At 43.7% G+C, this 16183-nt stretch overlaps 1 protein-coding gene across 5 annotated transcripts in view; it reads right to left on the bottom strand.

Moving 5' to 3' along the window:
- Positions 1 to 16183, bottom strand: part of TMEM266 (transmembrane protein 266) — a 118782-nt gene that overhangs the window by 30197 nt on the left and 72402 nt on the right. For all 5 annotated transcript variants that reach the window (XM_082238400.1, XM_082238398.1, XM_082238396.1 and 2 more), the window contains 2 exons: positions 13056 to 13210; positions 5782 to 5855 (listed from right to left, as the gene is read on the bottom strand). In XM_082238400.1, the coding sequence (XP_082094526.1) occupies positions 5782 to 5855; positions 13056 to 13210 (229 nt within the window). The remainder of the gene's footprint in view (positions 1 to 5781; positions 5856 to 13055; positions 13211 to 16183) is intronic.

Raw genomic sequence — 16183 nt, 5'->3', positions numbered from 1 at the left:
AAGATGAATTTTAACAGGGAGAAATGTAAAGTATTGCACTTGGGCAAAAAAAATGAGAGGCACAAATACAAGATGGGTGACACCTGGCTTGAGAGCAGTACATGTGAAAAGGATCTAGGAGTCTTGGTTGACCACAAACTTGACATGAGCCAACAGTGTGACGCGGCAGCTAAAAAAGCCAATGCAATTCTGGGCTGCATCAATAGGAGTATAGCATCTAGATCAAGGGAAGTAATAGTGCCACTGTATTCTGCTCTGGTCAGACCACACCTGGAGTACTGTGTCCAGTTCTGAGCACCACAATTCAAGAAGGACACTGACAAACTGGAACGTGTCCAGAGGAGGGCAACCAAAATGGTCAAAGGCCTGGAAACGATGCCTTATGAGGAACGGCTAAGGGAGCTGGGCATGTTTAGCCTGGAGAAGAGGAGGTTAAGGGGTGATATGATAGCCATGTTCAAATATATAAAAGGATGTCACATGGAGGAGGGAGAAAGGTTGTTTTCTGCTGCTCCAGAGAAGCGGACACGGTGCAATGGATCCAAACTACAAGAAAGAAGATTCCACCTAAACATTAGGAAGAACTTCCTGACAGTGAGAGCTGTTCGACAGTGGAATTTGCTGCCAAGGAGTGTGGTGGAGTCTCCTACTTTGGAGGTCTTTAAGCAGAGGCTTGACAACCATATGTCAGGAGTGCTCTGATGGTGTTTCCTGCTTGGCAGGGGGTTGGACTCGATGGCCCTTGTGGTCTCTTCCAACTCTATGATTCTATGATTCTATGATTCTAAGACCCCTCTACTGCATGGAGCCAGCCCAGCCACCCCTGGCGGAAAAGGCCTAACTGGCAGAAGCCAGCAGGGATTCAGGTGTGAAGGAGGCTCACCTGCTCTAATCGTCTCTGGACAAGGTTAGAACTGCTCTGAAGTTTGAACACTTCATTTAATAATTTGAATTAAATCCTAGCAATAACAATACTGAGTCAAAATCCACAGTAAGGGCAAAATGTATCAGCCCAAACTACAAAAGATGTGAAGGAAAACCTTAAATAAGTCTATAGTCAACTCATCAGACCAAACACACCAAATATCCAATTGCACTGAGACTGACCAACCCTCAAACAATTCACATTAATAAGTCCTGACAACAAAACACAAACACCAGTTCCCAATTACCATAAAAAATAATGAATCTAACCCCAAATCAAAATTATTGTTATGGGAAAAGGAGGAACAGTCATTTCTTTATCCATTTTCTCCACTTTATGCATGGTATTAATATGTATTTTCCTCTTAGCCTTCTACTTTTCCCACTTTAGTGTTCCTTCCAAGAAAACTGCTCTCCTATCCCTGGAGCCCAAATTTTGCTCATTCATAACTTTTTCCAGTTGTATGGCATCCTTTTTGAACTGTACAGTGGTACCTCGGGTGAAGAACTTAATTCGTTCCGGAGGTTCGTTCTTAACCTGAAACTGTTCTTAACCTGAAGCACCACTTTAGCTAATGGGGCCTCCTGCTGCCGCCACGCCGCCAGAGCACGATTTCTGTTCTCATCCTTAAGCAAAGTTCTTAACCCAAGTACTATTTCTGGGTTAGCGGAGTCTGTAACCTTGAAGCGTCTGTAACCCGAGGTACCACTGTATAGCATAATTAGAATGTGACCACACCAGAAAGCCTTTGTTCTGGGACATGGTCTACAAATTCTTATGGCTGCAACCTTCTGAATTCCCCAATGTAGAGAAACATAATTGGAAATATTAAGAAGAACTTAATATTCATTTATCCTCTTCTGTCCATCTTGAGGAAGCTCATCATCAAGTAGCAAACACGTTAAATAGCACTGCACAATAAAATATTAATTAAAACCCAGTCTTACCAACAGCCCCCACAAATCTGCTAAAAACAGCTTGAAGGGTTCCAAATGCTCTCTGGAATAAGACTTGCTGTCAAGAGGCTACTAGCAAGGGGGCAGATCATCCTTCTCCCATGAAGAAGTTTCAAAACATTTTGTTGTTTAGTCGTTTAGTCGTGTCCGACTCTTCGTGACCCCATGGACCAGAGCACGCCAGGCACTTCTGTCCTCCACTGCCTCCCGCAGTTTGATCAAACTCATGCTAGTAGCTTCAAGAACACCATCCAACCATCTCATTCTCTGTCGTCCCCTTCTCCTTGTGCCCTCCATCTTTCCCAACATCAGGGTCTTTTCCAGGGAGTCCTCTCTTCTCATGAGGTGGCCAAAGTATTGGAGCCTCAGCTTCACGATCTGTCCTTCCAGTGAGCACTCAGGGCTGATTTCCTTCAGAATGGAGAGGTTTGATCTTCTTGCAGTCCATGGGACTCTCAAGAGTCTCCTCCAGCACCATAATTCAAAAGCATCAATTCTTCGGCGATCAGCCTTCTTTATGGTCCAGCTCTCACTTCCATACATCACTACTGGGAAAACCATGGCTTTTACTATACGGACCTTTGTTGGCAAGGTGATGTCTCTGCTTTTTAAGATGTTGTCTAGGCTTGCCATCGCCTTTCTCCCAAGGAGCAGGCGTCTTTTAATTTCGTGACTGCTGTCACCATCTGCACTGATCATGGAGCCCAAGAAAGTAAAATCTCTCACTGCCTCCATTTCTTCCCCATCTATTTGCCAGGAGTTGATGGGCCCAGTGGCCATGATCTTCGTTTTTTTGATGTTGAGCTTCAGACCATATTTTGCGCTCTCCTCTTTCACCCTCATTAAAAGGTTCTTTAATTCCTCTTCACTTTCTGCCATCAAGGTTGTGTCATTTGCATATCTGAGGTTGTTGATATTTCTTCCGGCAATCTTAATTCCGGCTTGGGATTCATCCAGCCCAGCCTTTCGCATGATGAATTCTGCATATAAGTTAAATAAGCAGGGAGACAATATACAGCCTTGCCGTACTCCTTTCCCAATTTGGAACCAATCAGTTGTTCCATATCCAGTTCTAACTGTAGCTTCTTGTCCCACATAGAGATTTCGCAGGAGACAGATGAGGTGATCAGGCACTCCCATTTCTTTAAGAACTTGCCATAGTTTGCTGTGGTCAACACAGTCAAAGGCTTTTGCATAGTCAATGAAGCAGAAGTAGATGTCTTTCTGGAACTCTCTGGCTTTCTCCATAATCCAGCGCATGTTTGCAATTTGGTCTCTGGTTCCTCTGCCTCTTCTAAATCCAGCTTGCACTTCTGGGAGTTCTCGGTCCACATACTGCTTGAGCCTTCCTTGTAGAATTTTAAGCATAACCTTGCTAGCATGTGAAATGAGTGAAATTGTGCGGTAGTTGGAGCATTCTTTGGCACTGCCTTTCTTTGGGATTGGAATGTAGACTGATCTTCTCCAATCCTCTGGCCACTGCTGAGTTTTCCAAACTTGCTGGCATATTGAGTGTAGCACCTTAACAGCATCATCTTTTAAAATTTTAAACAGTTCAGCTGGAATACCATCACTTCCACTGGCCTTGTTATTTGCAGTGCTTTCTAAGGCCCATTTGACTTCACTCTCCAGGATGTCTGGCTCAAGGTCAGCAACCACACTACCTGGGGTGTACGAGACATCCATATCTTTCTGGTATAATTCCTCTGTGTATTCTTGCCACCTCTTCTTGATGTCTTCTGCTTCTGTTAGGTCCTTACCACTTTTGTCCTTTATTATGGTAATCTTTGTACGAAATGTTCCTTTCATATTTCCGATTTTCTTGAACAGATCTCTGGTTCTTCCCATTCTGTTGCTTTCCTCTATTTCTTTGCATTGCTCGTTTAAGAAGGCCTTCTTGTCTCTCCTTGCTGTTCTTTGGAAATCTGCATTCAATTTCCTGTATCTTTCACTATCTCCCTCGCATTTTGCTTGCCTTCTCTCCTCCGCTATTTGTAAGGCCTCGTTGGACAGCCACTTTGCTTTCTTGCATTTCTTTTTCATTGGGATGGTTTTAGTTGCTGCCTCCTGTATAATGTTGCGAGCCTCCATCCATAGTTCTTCAGGCACTCTGTCCAGCAAATCTAAATCCTTAAACCTGTTCCTCACCACTATGAAAAAGGGCATCCTCTGAATAACCTTCTGCCACATCTGTGATGAAGGACTCTAAAGCAGAGCCTTCAATGCAGTTATAAACAGCTAGCCAGATTTTCTGAGAGAAGGTGGTTCTTCAGTTACTCTGCACCCAGATGACTTAGAGCTTTAAAAAGGCAATGATCAGCATCTGGGGTGGGGGAACAAACTTGGTCCAAGAAGGAGCTGGGAGTCAATGCAGGTATTTCAAGATTGTGGCCTGTGTGCTGTCGGTGGTCAACTCCTGTTGATAACCTACAAGTTGTATTATACTCCAGCTGCACTTTCTAAGAACTATTTAAAATACAAGCTCATGCACTAACATGCCATATTATAAATATCTATTATTTACTGAATTTATATACCGCCCTATACCCGGGGGTCTCAGGGCGGTTCTCAGAATAAAATCAAGATACCCACCACAAAATATCTAATAAAAATACATTTTAAAAGGGCATAGGATGTAAATCGGATCAAAGGCCTGGTTTAAAAGGAAACTTTTTGCCTGGTGCCTAAAGGTGTATAATGAAGGCACCAGTCAAACTTCCCTGGGGAGAGCATTCCAGAGATGGGGAGCCACTGCAGAAAAGGCCCATTCTCATGTTGCCACCCTCCGGACCTCTCGTGGAGGAAGCACGTGAAGCAGGGTCTCAGATGATGATCTCAGCGTGCCCGAAGATTAAGGCTTTCTGGGAAATGATATATAATGAAATGAAAAAGGTACTTAAATGTACCTTCCCTAAGAAACCAGAGGCCTTTCTCTTGGGCATTGTCGGCCAATTAGTGTCAAAGAAAGATAGAACTTTTTTTATGTACGCCACCACAGCAGCAAGAGTATTCATCGCAAAGCATTGGAAGACTCAAGATCTACCCACTCTGGAAGAATGGCAGATGAAGGTGATAGACTATATGGGAATGGCTGAAATGACCGGCAGAATCCGTGACCAGGGGAAAGAGACGGCGGAAGAAGATTGGAAGAAATTCAAAGCTTATCTTAAGAAACATTGTAAAATTAATGAGTGCTAAAATGTCGAGATTTTAGGAAAAAAAGGGGTTTACAGCTGTAAAAGATTAAGTAAAAGAAAAGAATAAGGGGAAAATTTGATAAAACCAAGTTTTAGGATTTGCTGAAATAATTTTGGAAATTGGGATGTAGAAAGGGGAGGTATGGGGAAGTCGGCGAAGTAAGATTTATGAAAAAGGGATATGAAATTATACATGTTTGTTTGTGTGTTTGTTTGTATTTTGTATTGTTTGTGTTTATAAAAACTGTGGAAAACCAATAAAAATTTTATTAAAAAAACACCAGATGATGATCTCAGGGTCCGGGTAGATTCATATGGAAATATGCAGTCCTTGAGGTATTGTAGTTCTGAGGTAACTAAGACAATTTAGGTGCCTAGATATACAACTGAACACATTTCCTAAGGAAGTACAGTGGTACCTCAGGTTAAGGACTTAATTCGTTCAGGAGGTCCGTACTTAACCTGAAACTGTTCTTGACCTGAAGCACCACTTTAGCTAATGGGGACTCCTGCTGCCGCTGTGCCGCCAGAGCACGATTTCTGTTCTCATCCTGAAGCAAAGTTCTTAACCTGAAGCACTATTTCTGGGCTTGCGGAGTGTGTAACCTGAAGCGTATGTAACCTGAAGAGTATGTAACCTGAGGTACCATTGTAACCAGTTTTTCAGCCATATTGTCCTTTGTCACTTTCACATTTCACTTACCTCTGAAAAGAACACAGAGAGGATAACTAGACTGATCCAGTGAATAACTCCAGCAAACTGTGATGCATTTGAAACTGAAATTAAATAAAGATTATTATGAAGCATCATTTTGGTTTCCCAGCATGCAAGTTGCACATTATGCATAATGACCTAAACATTCTGAAGCCTGCCTTGATTAAGGCTGACCCCCCAGGAGACTGTGGGCCAAATCCAGGTTAGGAGAGAAGGGACAAAATGATGAAAGAAGTGAACTCCCCACCAATTGCAGAAACACTGGTAAATATTCACAGCTAGTACACAGCATTAGAGATATAGGCTCAGTCGAGACATAACACCAATTGTGATTTTTATTAACAATCATTTAGAATGCACACCTTGGTTTAAGCTTCACTAAAGCTTAACATGATTTACAGTTACTTGTCTGCTTCCATTTTCCATCTTCTCAACTCTCCCATCTCTGAGCCTCCAGCACATATTCTCCCCTACTGGCACAGGATCAGACATTTCACCTCCGTTTTCAATTAGCTGCAATTAGCATTATTGTCCAAACCAAACTGTGATTAATCTGAACTATGGTTTATTGAAACAAATCAGGTTTATAAACCATGGTTCCAAGTTTAGCTTCTTTCAGTAACAAGTCCAAGATTCAGGATTCAAAAGGTAGCAAAAGTAAAATATAAGAGCCAAGAATGAATTAAAGTCACTCAAGGCCCATGACTGCATGGTTTAGTTTGAATGCACTGTCTTGCAGGAAGAAGACTGTGGTTGCTATGTTCATCCATGGTTCCTTTACCTCAGCACAGAAAGCTCTGGTTTAGGGTTGGAACTCAGGATTTTGGTTAATCTCCTTAACCATGATTTGTAGTCTCCATAACCGTGATTTGTAGCCAGTAATAAAGTGGATACGTGCTCCTCTTTGGAAGCCAGAATGCTTGTGTCATTACATGATGTGTGAACCAGGCCACATGCCATGAGACTGATCTACAATTTGACATGCATTAAGCCTTCCTTTGTCCTCATGTAGACTGTAGGAAAGGCATATTACTAAAGAACCATGTTTAATTCTGGATGTAGGTGGGGGAGGAAGAGAACACACCATGTTTTGAGGTTCTGTATCTGGTGCCAGAGAAGAAGCCAAAAAGCCTGGTAACCCGTTCAGTGCCTGTGTGTGATGGATTAGTAGCTTGGAGGGAGGACTCAGGGTAGCGACAATAAGCACAGTTTATCATTATTTACCATGATCACAGTGCAATACATCCCATGAGAGAAAAGATGTTGGCCTTACATAGTGGTACCTCGGGTTAAGAACTTAATTCGTTCCGGAGGTCCGGTCTTAACCTGAAGCACCACTTTAGCTAATGGGGCCTCCTGCTGCCGCCGGAGCACGATTTCTGTTCTCATCTTGAAGCAAAGTTCTTAACCCAAGGTAATATTTCTGGGATAGCGGAGTCAGTAACCTGAAACGTCTGTAACCCGAGGTATCATTGTATCTGGCTGCATGAAAGGAAAACTGCAAGTTAGCCATCTGCCAGCACAAAGCAGACCTTAGAAAACACCCTGGACTCTTGCTGTGATGCAAGTCTCTCTCAGGAGCCTTTAGGTAGACCAATTTCCCCTCTTTATGTTGAAAATGTTTCATGTGTAGCAAAGTGTTAAAATAACTTTGGGAATACGTACGAGTTTTGTTTTCTTCTCAATAAAGAAAAAAACTTCACATTTTCAGTGTTGTGTGCAGGCACAGAAAAATGCAAAACTGTAGCAGAATATTAATCTGTTTGAGTGAAACACAGTATTTCACTTTTAGGTTTGTTTTGTTTTTTAAATCCTGTAAGTCCACTACCTATGCAATGTTGCACTGACACATTTATAGCCCTGTCTCCATATTGTGAAATGCTAAGAGAAAGAAGGAAAAAACCTCAGCTACATCCTGATGGCTGCAATAAAGGGGAATGGGAAAATGCTATCAACAAGGCAGCAACCCATATGTTGGGAGGAATAAAGGAATGTGCAACATTCTGTCTGCCCTCTTGTGTTCAACTAAAGATGTGCAGAATGGACAACATGCAAGACAATAAAATATTTTTATTGCACCCCCCCTACTCCAAGCCAGTATTGACTGCGAATGCTAATGGGTATTCTAAAGAGCCATACAATGAAAAGATCATCAGTTGCATTATTTACTTATTCATTCTATTTTTGACATTTATAGGCTGCCCTGTTGCAAGTGTTCTCTGGGCAGCTTACAGAATAAAAAAAAAAGTTTAATAAATAAATAAAAGGACTAATAAAATAAAAAGTGGTGTAGCATTAAAAACTGACTAAAAATGAATATTAAGATTAAAAATAAAGCGCAAATGGGTAAAACCTCAGTGCCTAGGACTTGCTGATCACAAGGTCGGTGATTCGAATCCCCGCAATGGGGTGCGCTCCCGTCGTTCGGTCCCAGCTCCTGCCCACCTAGCAGTTCGAAAGGACCTCTAAGTGCAAGTAGATAAATAGGTACCGCTTTCTAGCGGGAAGGTAAACGGCGTTTCCATGTGCGGCGCTGGTGCTGGCTCGCCAGATGCCGCTTAGTCACGCTGGCCACGTGACCCGGAAGTGTCTCCGGACAGCGCTGGCTCCCAGCCTCTTGAGCGAGATGAGCGCGCAACCCTAGAGTCGGACACGACTGGCCCATGAAATGGAGGCAGTGAGAGATTTTACTTTCTTGGGCTCCATGATCACTGCAGATGGTGACAGCAGCCGTGAAATTAAAAGATGCCTGCTTCTTGGGAGAAAGGCGATGGCAAACCTAGACAGCATCTTAAAAAGCAGAGACATCACCTTGCGGACAAAGGTCCGTATAGTTAAAGCTATGGTTTTCCCAGTACAGTGGTACCTCGGGTTACATACGCTTCAGGTTACATACGCTTCAGGTTACGGACTCCGCTAACCCAGAAATAGTGCTTCAGGTTAAGAACTTTGCTTTAGGATGAGAACAGAAATCATGCTCCGGCGGCATGGCGGCAGCAGGATGCCCCATTAGCTAAAGTGGTGCTTCAGGTTAAGAACAGTTTCAGGTTAAGTACGGACCTCCGGAACGAATTAAGTACTTAACCCGAGGTACCACTGTAGTGATGTATGGAAGTGAGCGCTGGACCATAAAGAAGGCTGATCACCGAAGAATTGATGCTTTTGAATTATGGTGCTGGAGGAGACTCTTGAGAGTCCCATGAACTGCAAGAAGATCAAACCTCTCCTCTCCATTCTTAAGGAAATCAGCCCTGAGTGCTCACTGGAAGGACAGATCGTGAAGCTGAGGCTCCAAGACTTTGGCCAACTCATGAGAAGAGAAGACTCGCTGGAAAAGACCCTGATGTTGGGAAAGATGGAGGGCACAAGGAGAAGGGGATGACAGAGGATGAGATGGTTGGACAGTGTTCTCAAAGCTGCTAACATGAGTTTGACAAACTGCAGGAGGCAGTGGAAGACAGGAGTGCCTGGCGTGGTCTGGTCCATGGGGTCACGAAGAGTCGGACACGACTAAAAGACAACAAAGTAGAGGACGCTTTCACTCCGGTGTGGCTCCCTTTTATTACACACACAGCCCAACAGGACAAGAAGAAGAACCCACCAACAGCATATGAATCAATATGGCTAACTTGACCCAAGAACCCCACACACCCTCATACACACAAACAGATCCCACTGCAGTCAACTGAAGGCAGGCCACCACACTCTGGGGCCCCCAACCTCTCTCAATGCCAATGAAAATTAATAAATGGATATAAAGAATGAAAGTTTACTATCCACCTCCCTTCTCTCTCCTCCCCCAACCTTATACTGTATACCACATTAAAGTCTCACGTCGAATATAACTGATCTATGTTGTTGTTTAGTCGTTTAGTCGTGTCCGACTCTTCATGACCCTCTGGACCAGAGCACGCCAGGCACTCCTGTCTTCCACTGCCTCCCGCAGTTTGGTCAAACTAATGCTGGTAGCTTTGAGAACGCTGTCCAACCATCTTGTCCTCTGTCGTCCCCTTCTCCTTGTGCCCTCCATCTTTCCCAATATCAGGGTCTTTTCCAGTGAATTTATGATCTATAGAAAGGACTTTATGATCTGAAAACAGAGGTGATGTATGTTCTTTTGTAATCCAGTAAAACCTTTAATAGAACAATTCTTAAAAAGTAATAATGTCTGTATGCTGCCCGTTCATACAAGATGGGGTACAGAATATATATACAACCACAACACACACTTTGAATTGAGGTAATTTTAAGCTGTTTCAGTATTCTAACTTTTGTAAGTTTTAAATAAAGGATGGGAGTGAATTTTTCTCGGAGGAAATGCAGCACATTTCAAAGTGTTCCCTAATTCACTCTCACAGTGGTGCTTAAAATCTAAAGCAGTGTTGGGTTGGGGTCACTGAGGGACACTGAAGTCTTGGGTTGTGGAAACTGTACACTTAAGGTGGGTGTCTCTGCTGTCAGTTGTGTAGGCCTGTAATATGTGTTAGTTGTTGTGCTAGAAAGATATGCTATATTTACTCAAATCTAATGCTCACCATTTTGGCCAAATTATGTTGCGAAAATCAAGGTGCATGTTAGATTTGATGGCACATTTACAGCCACCAAGGGATGCAGGTGGCGCTGTGAGTTAAACCACAGAGCCTAGGACTTGCAGAAGGTCGGCAGTTCGAATCCCCGTGACGGGGTGAGCTCCCGTTGCTCGGTCCCTGCTCCTGCCAACCTAGCAGTTCAAAAGCACCTCAAAGTGCAAGTAGATTAATAGGTACCGCTCCGGCGGGAAGGTAAACGGCGTTTCCATGCGCTGCTCTGGTTCGCCAGAAGCTGCCTAGTCCTGCTGCCCCATGACCCGGAAGCTGTACGCCGGCTCCCTCGACCAATAAAGCGAGATGAGCGCCGTAACCCCAGAGTTGGTCACGACTGGACATAATGGTCAGGGGTCCCTTTACCTTTACAGTCACCAGCAAATATTTTTTGTTTCAATGTTCCTAAAACTGAGGTGCACATTAGATTCAATGGCACATTAGACTCGAGTAAATACAGTATTAATATGAAGGAAAGGGGATCTAGGGAGAATTTTTCTGCTTCCCCACTTCCAGCCACTCTTTGAAGACTGGAGAAGGGACCCTCTTAAGAATATTAGGGGGGGCAGACTTCCGGTGCTTCCTGCCTTAATGGATGCAGCCTCCCATGCTAGCGGAGATCATTTGCGGAAGAAAACAAGGATGATTTGGGAGTAATTGTCCTTGCAAGCTCCCGCAGGGCCCGGGGGGAGTGAGCTTCACCGTAGATCGTCTTGATAAGTGGCTCTCGCTCTGGTATGGAACCCAAGAGGCAGTAGAAGCTAAGTGTAAAAGCGCTTCGTACCCCCCCCCACGCAGCCGTGAAGAGCAGAGGTGCTTCTGTTTATTAGGATGAAATTTGCTCTAATTTACAGACAGGTGCAGAATGAAGGGGCCAAGTGAATCCCATTACTGGGTTGCAACGTTTTGAACTGGAAAGATTTCCTTCGTTGAAAAATATGGTACGTGAGGGAGGAGGGGAGTTTTTACCCTTTTTTACATATACTATATTTGCTACATAAATGATTTGGCAAACCTCCCGCTAAACAAATTGATAAAAAGCAAGAAGAGAAAAAGAGAACGGAATTATATTTATGGATTAATATAAAAATAGAACTGTGTGAGAACACTGAAATGATTTAAAGCATCTAACTTCCACTGGATGGCAATTCGGATTATGACCATAGAAGACCTGGCGCAACGCCAGATTGTTAAGAGATCTAAGAATTGGAAGGAGAACTGGAATTTCACCCAGAGCTACAGTGGGAAACCAGATTACTCCCTTACTCAGACACAAACAACAAAGATGGCGTAATGTCGCAGCTAGAATTTCAGCAGAATAAGAGAAAGATTGGAAAAGCGGAAGAAGAGTTGCTGCTGCAGGACATGATTAGAACAATGAAGAAGCAAATGGGAAAATAAACATCTCACACAGAGAATTTACAGGATACAGAACTCTCCTTGCAGGGGAAAAATCTTTTTATTAAATATCTCAACACGAATGGAAGTTAAGAACTCTGTAGCTAAGATCAGGACTTAATGCAACTGGATTAACTAAGATTTTGGAAGCAGGGGAAAATAAGAACTTTGCATCCCAAAACCCAGCACACAGGAAGTCACTCAAAAATTATAATTGGCTGTATAATTGATCTATATTTGGATGGGAATGGTAATTTGATATTGATAAAATGTGGCTGTTATTGGAGTTTAATAATTGAAAACTAATAAAAAATACTATTTTTAAAAAGAATATTAGGGGGCGGGCAGAGTAAGCATGACTTTGTCTTCCAATGAGGACAAGACCATATTAAAAATGAACATAAGATTTTAGCTAGAGTTCATTCATTTTCAGCTTTGTAATCTTGTTATACATAAAAATGGCCTAGACAGCCTGTTATTGCACCTGTAACCTAGTTTTCAGGCACCATGTGGCACCTAGATTGTCTAACTGAGTTTCTAACACTGATCTGCACCAGTTCCCAATTTGTTACCAGGTCAAGTTCAAGGTGTTACTATGGACATATAAAGCCCATAACAGAACAGTAATATATTCTCCAGAAATCTTTAATGGTTTAGTCAAGCATGCAATCAGAGTAAAATTTCATTTAATTATACACATCAAATAAAAATAAAAATAATTCAGTATTTCCCCAGATTATTATAAGCTCCAGCCTCATTTCAGACAACTTGATACAGTATATTGAAATACTGCAATGTTTAGCTGGTGATATATTGCAATGTTGAAAATGAGATATTACCCAGCCCTATTAATTACTCTGGAAGACCAACCAACCCCATAGTGCTGCCGGGGTGGGGGGAGAATTCAAATGTACATCTGAATGGGACAGGTGGGGAGACAGTGGGTAATGTTAGGTCTGGGATGAGCCCCAAAGGAATATCAGCACATCAGAGGTTCACAAAATTCCATATACTTCACACCTCATACAATCTAGACCAGGCTTCCCCATCCTCGGACCTCCAGATGTTTTGAGACTACAGTTCCCATCATCCCTGGCCACTGGTCCTGCTAGCTAGGGATCATGGGAGTTGTAGGCCAAAAACATCTGGAGGGCCGAGGTTGAGGAAGCCCGATCTAGAGACACTATTCCCAAGCTATTTCCACCCACCCACCTGCAACCCATAGTGCATTAGCCTCAATATAATTGCCAAAAGTTTCAGGAAAAAGAAAAACCTGCTACTCACACTGGAGAAGCTTTATATCTATTAGGAGTTCCAGAGTCAGCAGGATCACCACCAAGACTACACAGGCTACCAGGAAACTGTTGAGACTTGCACTGAGCAAAAATACCTGCCACACAGCAGCTCGCCTCCCACAGCAGGGCTTAAGCCAGTTAGATCTGAAGAAAGAAAAACAGGGGGAAGAAGGGAAGAAAAGCGACAGGAAAAAAGGAAGATAGGTAAAGAGTAACAGGACAGAAACTGTACAGCTGTCTGTATGAGCAGAAGGAATCTCATTTGAAAAATACTCTCTGAATATTCATATTTTCTGTTTGGTCGACCTATACAATACAAAGAATAAGTATGAATCTCTGGGTACATTTTACATTACAGGTGAAATTCTTGTTTAGACAAGCCTACCTAGATGCTTATAAGGTTGAGGTAATTTTAATCTTTTAGTATTTTAATTTTCATATGTTTTTAAGTATGGTTGCAAATTTTTATTAATTGTATTGTTTTACCTTTCTGTCAGCCATTTTACAATCAAGCAGTATATAAATTTTGTGAAATAATAATAATAATAATAATAATAATAATAATAATAATAATAATAAACCAACTCTTACTGGAATGATGAATGCCTGTATCTCTCTGTTTTGTTTTGTTTCTTTGTATTTGCTCCGCAAGTAGCACAGAACAGGACACCTGGCAAATCAAAGCTTCCATATAAAAATACTATTCCTTTTCAGAGGGATAGCTGTGCTAGTCTGTTGCCCATCTCTACACCAGACCATGTGCAGAGATGCTAAGACTCCAACACCCACCATCTCTGATCATCAGCCAGGCTGGCTTAGGCTGATGGAGGCCACAGATTTCCCCATTAGAGGTAAACTGTGAAACAAAAGGAGTAACATCACCATACCGAACAATCTTCTTTTAAAAGGTTCTAAATGCCACTACGGATGTGCTGTTATGAAAATCATAGAATTGTAGAGTTGGAAGGGATCCTGGGGGTCATCTAGTCCAACCCCCTGCAAGGCAGGGATCTATTTGCCCAACCTGGATCTCAAACCCAGGACTCTGAGATGAAGTGTCTCATGTTCTACCCACTGAGCTGCCCCACTAGGGTTAGCAGCATCGCTGTCTCCATTTTCTAAATTCACAGCTTCTTGACAAGATGTCTTAAATTTAAACTGAGCAACTACTTGGGTTCTGTAAATTATCTTACTAGCACTACATTATTGCTTTTGTCTTTTCTCTACATTTCATACCATTTTCATGAGTGGCACCTCGGGTTAAGAACTTAATTCGTTCCGCAGGTCCGTTCTTAACCTGAAACTGTTCTTAACCTGAGGTACCACTTTAGCTAATGGGGCCTCCCGCTGCCGCTGCTGCGTGATTTCTGTTCTTGTCCTGAAGCAAGGTTCTTAACCTGAGGTACTACTTCCGGGTTAGCAGAGTCTGTAACCCGAAGTGTTTGTAACCCGAGATGTTTGTAATCTGAGGTACCACTGTACAACGCTGCTTTTTAACTCTTGACTTTTCCTATAAATCTCCCAGAATGGACAGCAGAGGGCAGAGATGCATGTCTTTACAGAGATTATAGAATATAACATTTTAATTTCAATCTGACTGGGACAGGTTTTGCAAAAAAAATATTTAAAAAAATGAGAGCAGTAATGGAACTGGCACGGGTTTGTATTGCCAATGATAAAAGATGTGTTTAGAGCCGGAAGTGCCTGGAAAAACCTTTATTGTTTCCTTACATAGAGTGTCAGGGAACTGCCATCGGAGAAACAGGTGGTGGAGGGGCTCAGGGAGGAAGGAAGAGACTCAACAGCTGAAGCAGGAACCAGCAGGGGGAGGAGTGGATCTCTGAGGGAATGCGAGCAGGAGGGAGGGCTCAGAGACGCTTCCAGCGAGAACAGTGGGGAGGTATCTGAGGCTCCCATAGGGAGACCCATGCCTCGCCGGAAACTGTCACGCCGTGAGTCCAGAAGGCGGGTTTCCGTTAAGGAGCTCTTATGCTGGAGACGGCAACCACTGTCGGAATCTACGAGTGACTAGGGCGGACATGTTTGAGGAGCTCTGTCACACACAGAGGTTTGTGGAGTGGCACAAACTCTGAGGGAGCACGATTTTACGCACAAGCAGCTAATCATCCCATCACAGCATTCCGACAGTCTCTGTATGCTGCCTGTGCAGGAGAAGGCATCATGAGCGACTCAGCCGGAACCGAAGGAGCAGGGGTTGGAGCTGGTCCAAGCTTGGAAGAAAGATACCGAGCGTTGGAAATCCAACTTGCGCTGCAGACGGCGAGGCTTGAGGAGAGAAGGGCTCAGGATGCAGACAAGAAGGGGAGAGCCACCCAGTTCACCAGAAAGGTACCAGGATTGGTGCAGAAGTTTGGGGGGGACCCCAAGGACTACCATGCCTTTAGGACAGAGATGCAATATGCCCTTAATGTGCAGTTTGATGAGTTCCCTGATGAGGAATCGCGAGTTGCTTTCGTGATTGGGCATCTTGAGAGGGGGGCGAGGGACTGGGTTAGACCCCTGATGGCAACGCAGAATGACGTCCTAAAGGACACTATAAAGTTCTTTCGTGCAATGGATATCATGTTTTCCAGCGATATTGAGGAGGGAGTGGTGCGCAGACAGCTAATGGCTTGCAAGCAGGGAAGCCGATCTGTCCGTGAGTACTGGACTGAGTTTACCATGCTGGTTCACAGATTGGGGTGGGACTTATCGGCGGCACCCATTCAGATGCTATTTGAAGAAGGTCTTTCTTCGGCTGTGAAAGACGAACTGTCCCGGAGCCCCAGGGCGGTGTCTATGGATCAGCTGACCAAATCTGCGCTGACCATAGGAGCGCGCCAGGAGGCAAGAGCTTTGGAGAGGCGGGAAGGTAAAGGGGAACGTTGGAAGGAGTTCCGCATTCCAGACATTCCTGAGCCAGCTTTCCCGCTGGCAGAGCTGATGGAAATCGGAACAGCGCGCGCGCGCGCAGTTTCAAAGCCCAGCGAAGGGGGTAGGAAGGAGGGAAAAGGCGCCCGGAAATGCTATCTCTGCCAACAGCCAGGTCACTTTGCCAGAGTCTGCCCCCAGAGGAAGGAATGGCAAGGAATGGTGGGAGCTGTTGAGGGAGGAGTG

This window comes from Podarcis vaucheri (genome assembly GCF_965113315.1).
Source record: "Podarcis vaucheri genome assembly, chromosome: 9".
NCBI lineage: Eukaryota > Metazoa > Chordata > Lepidosauria > Squamata > Lacertidae > Podarcis > Podarcis vaucheri.
This window is presented reverse-complemented; position numbering and strand designations above follow the sequence as displayed.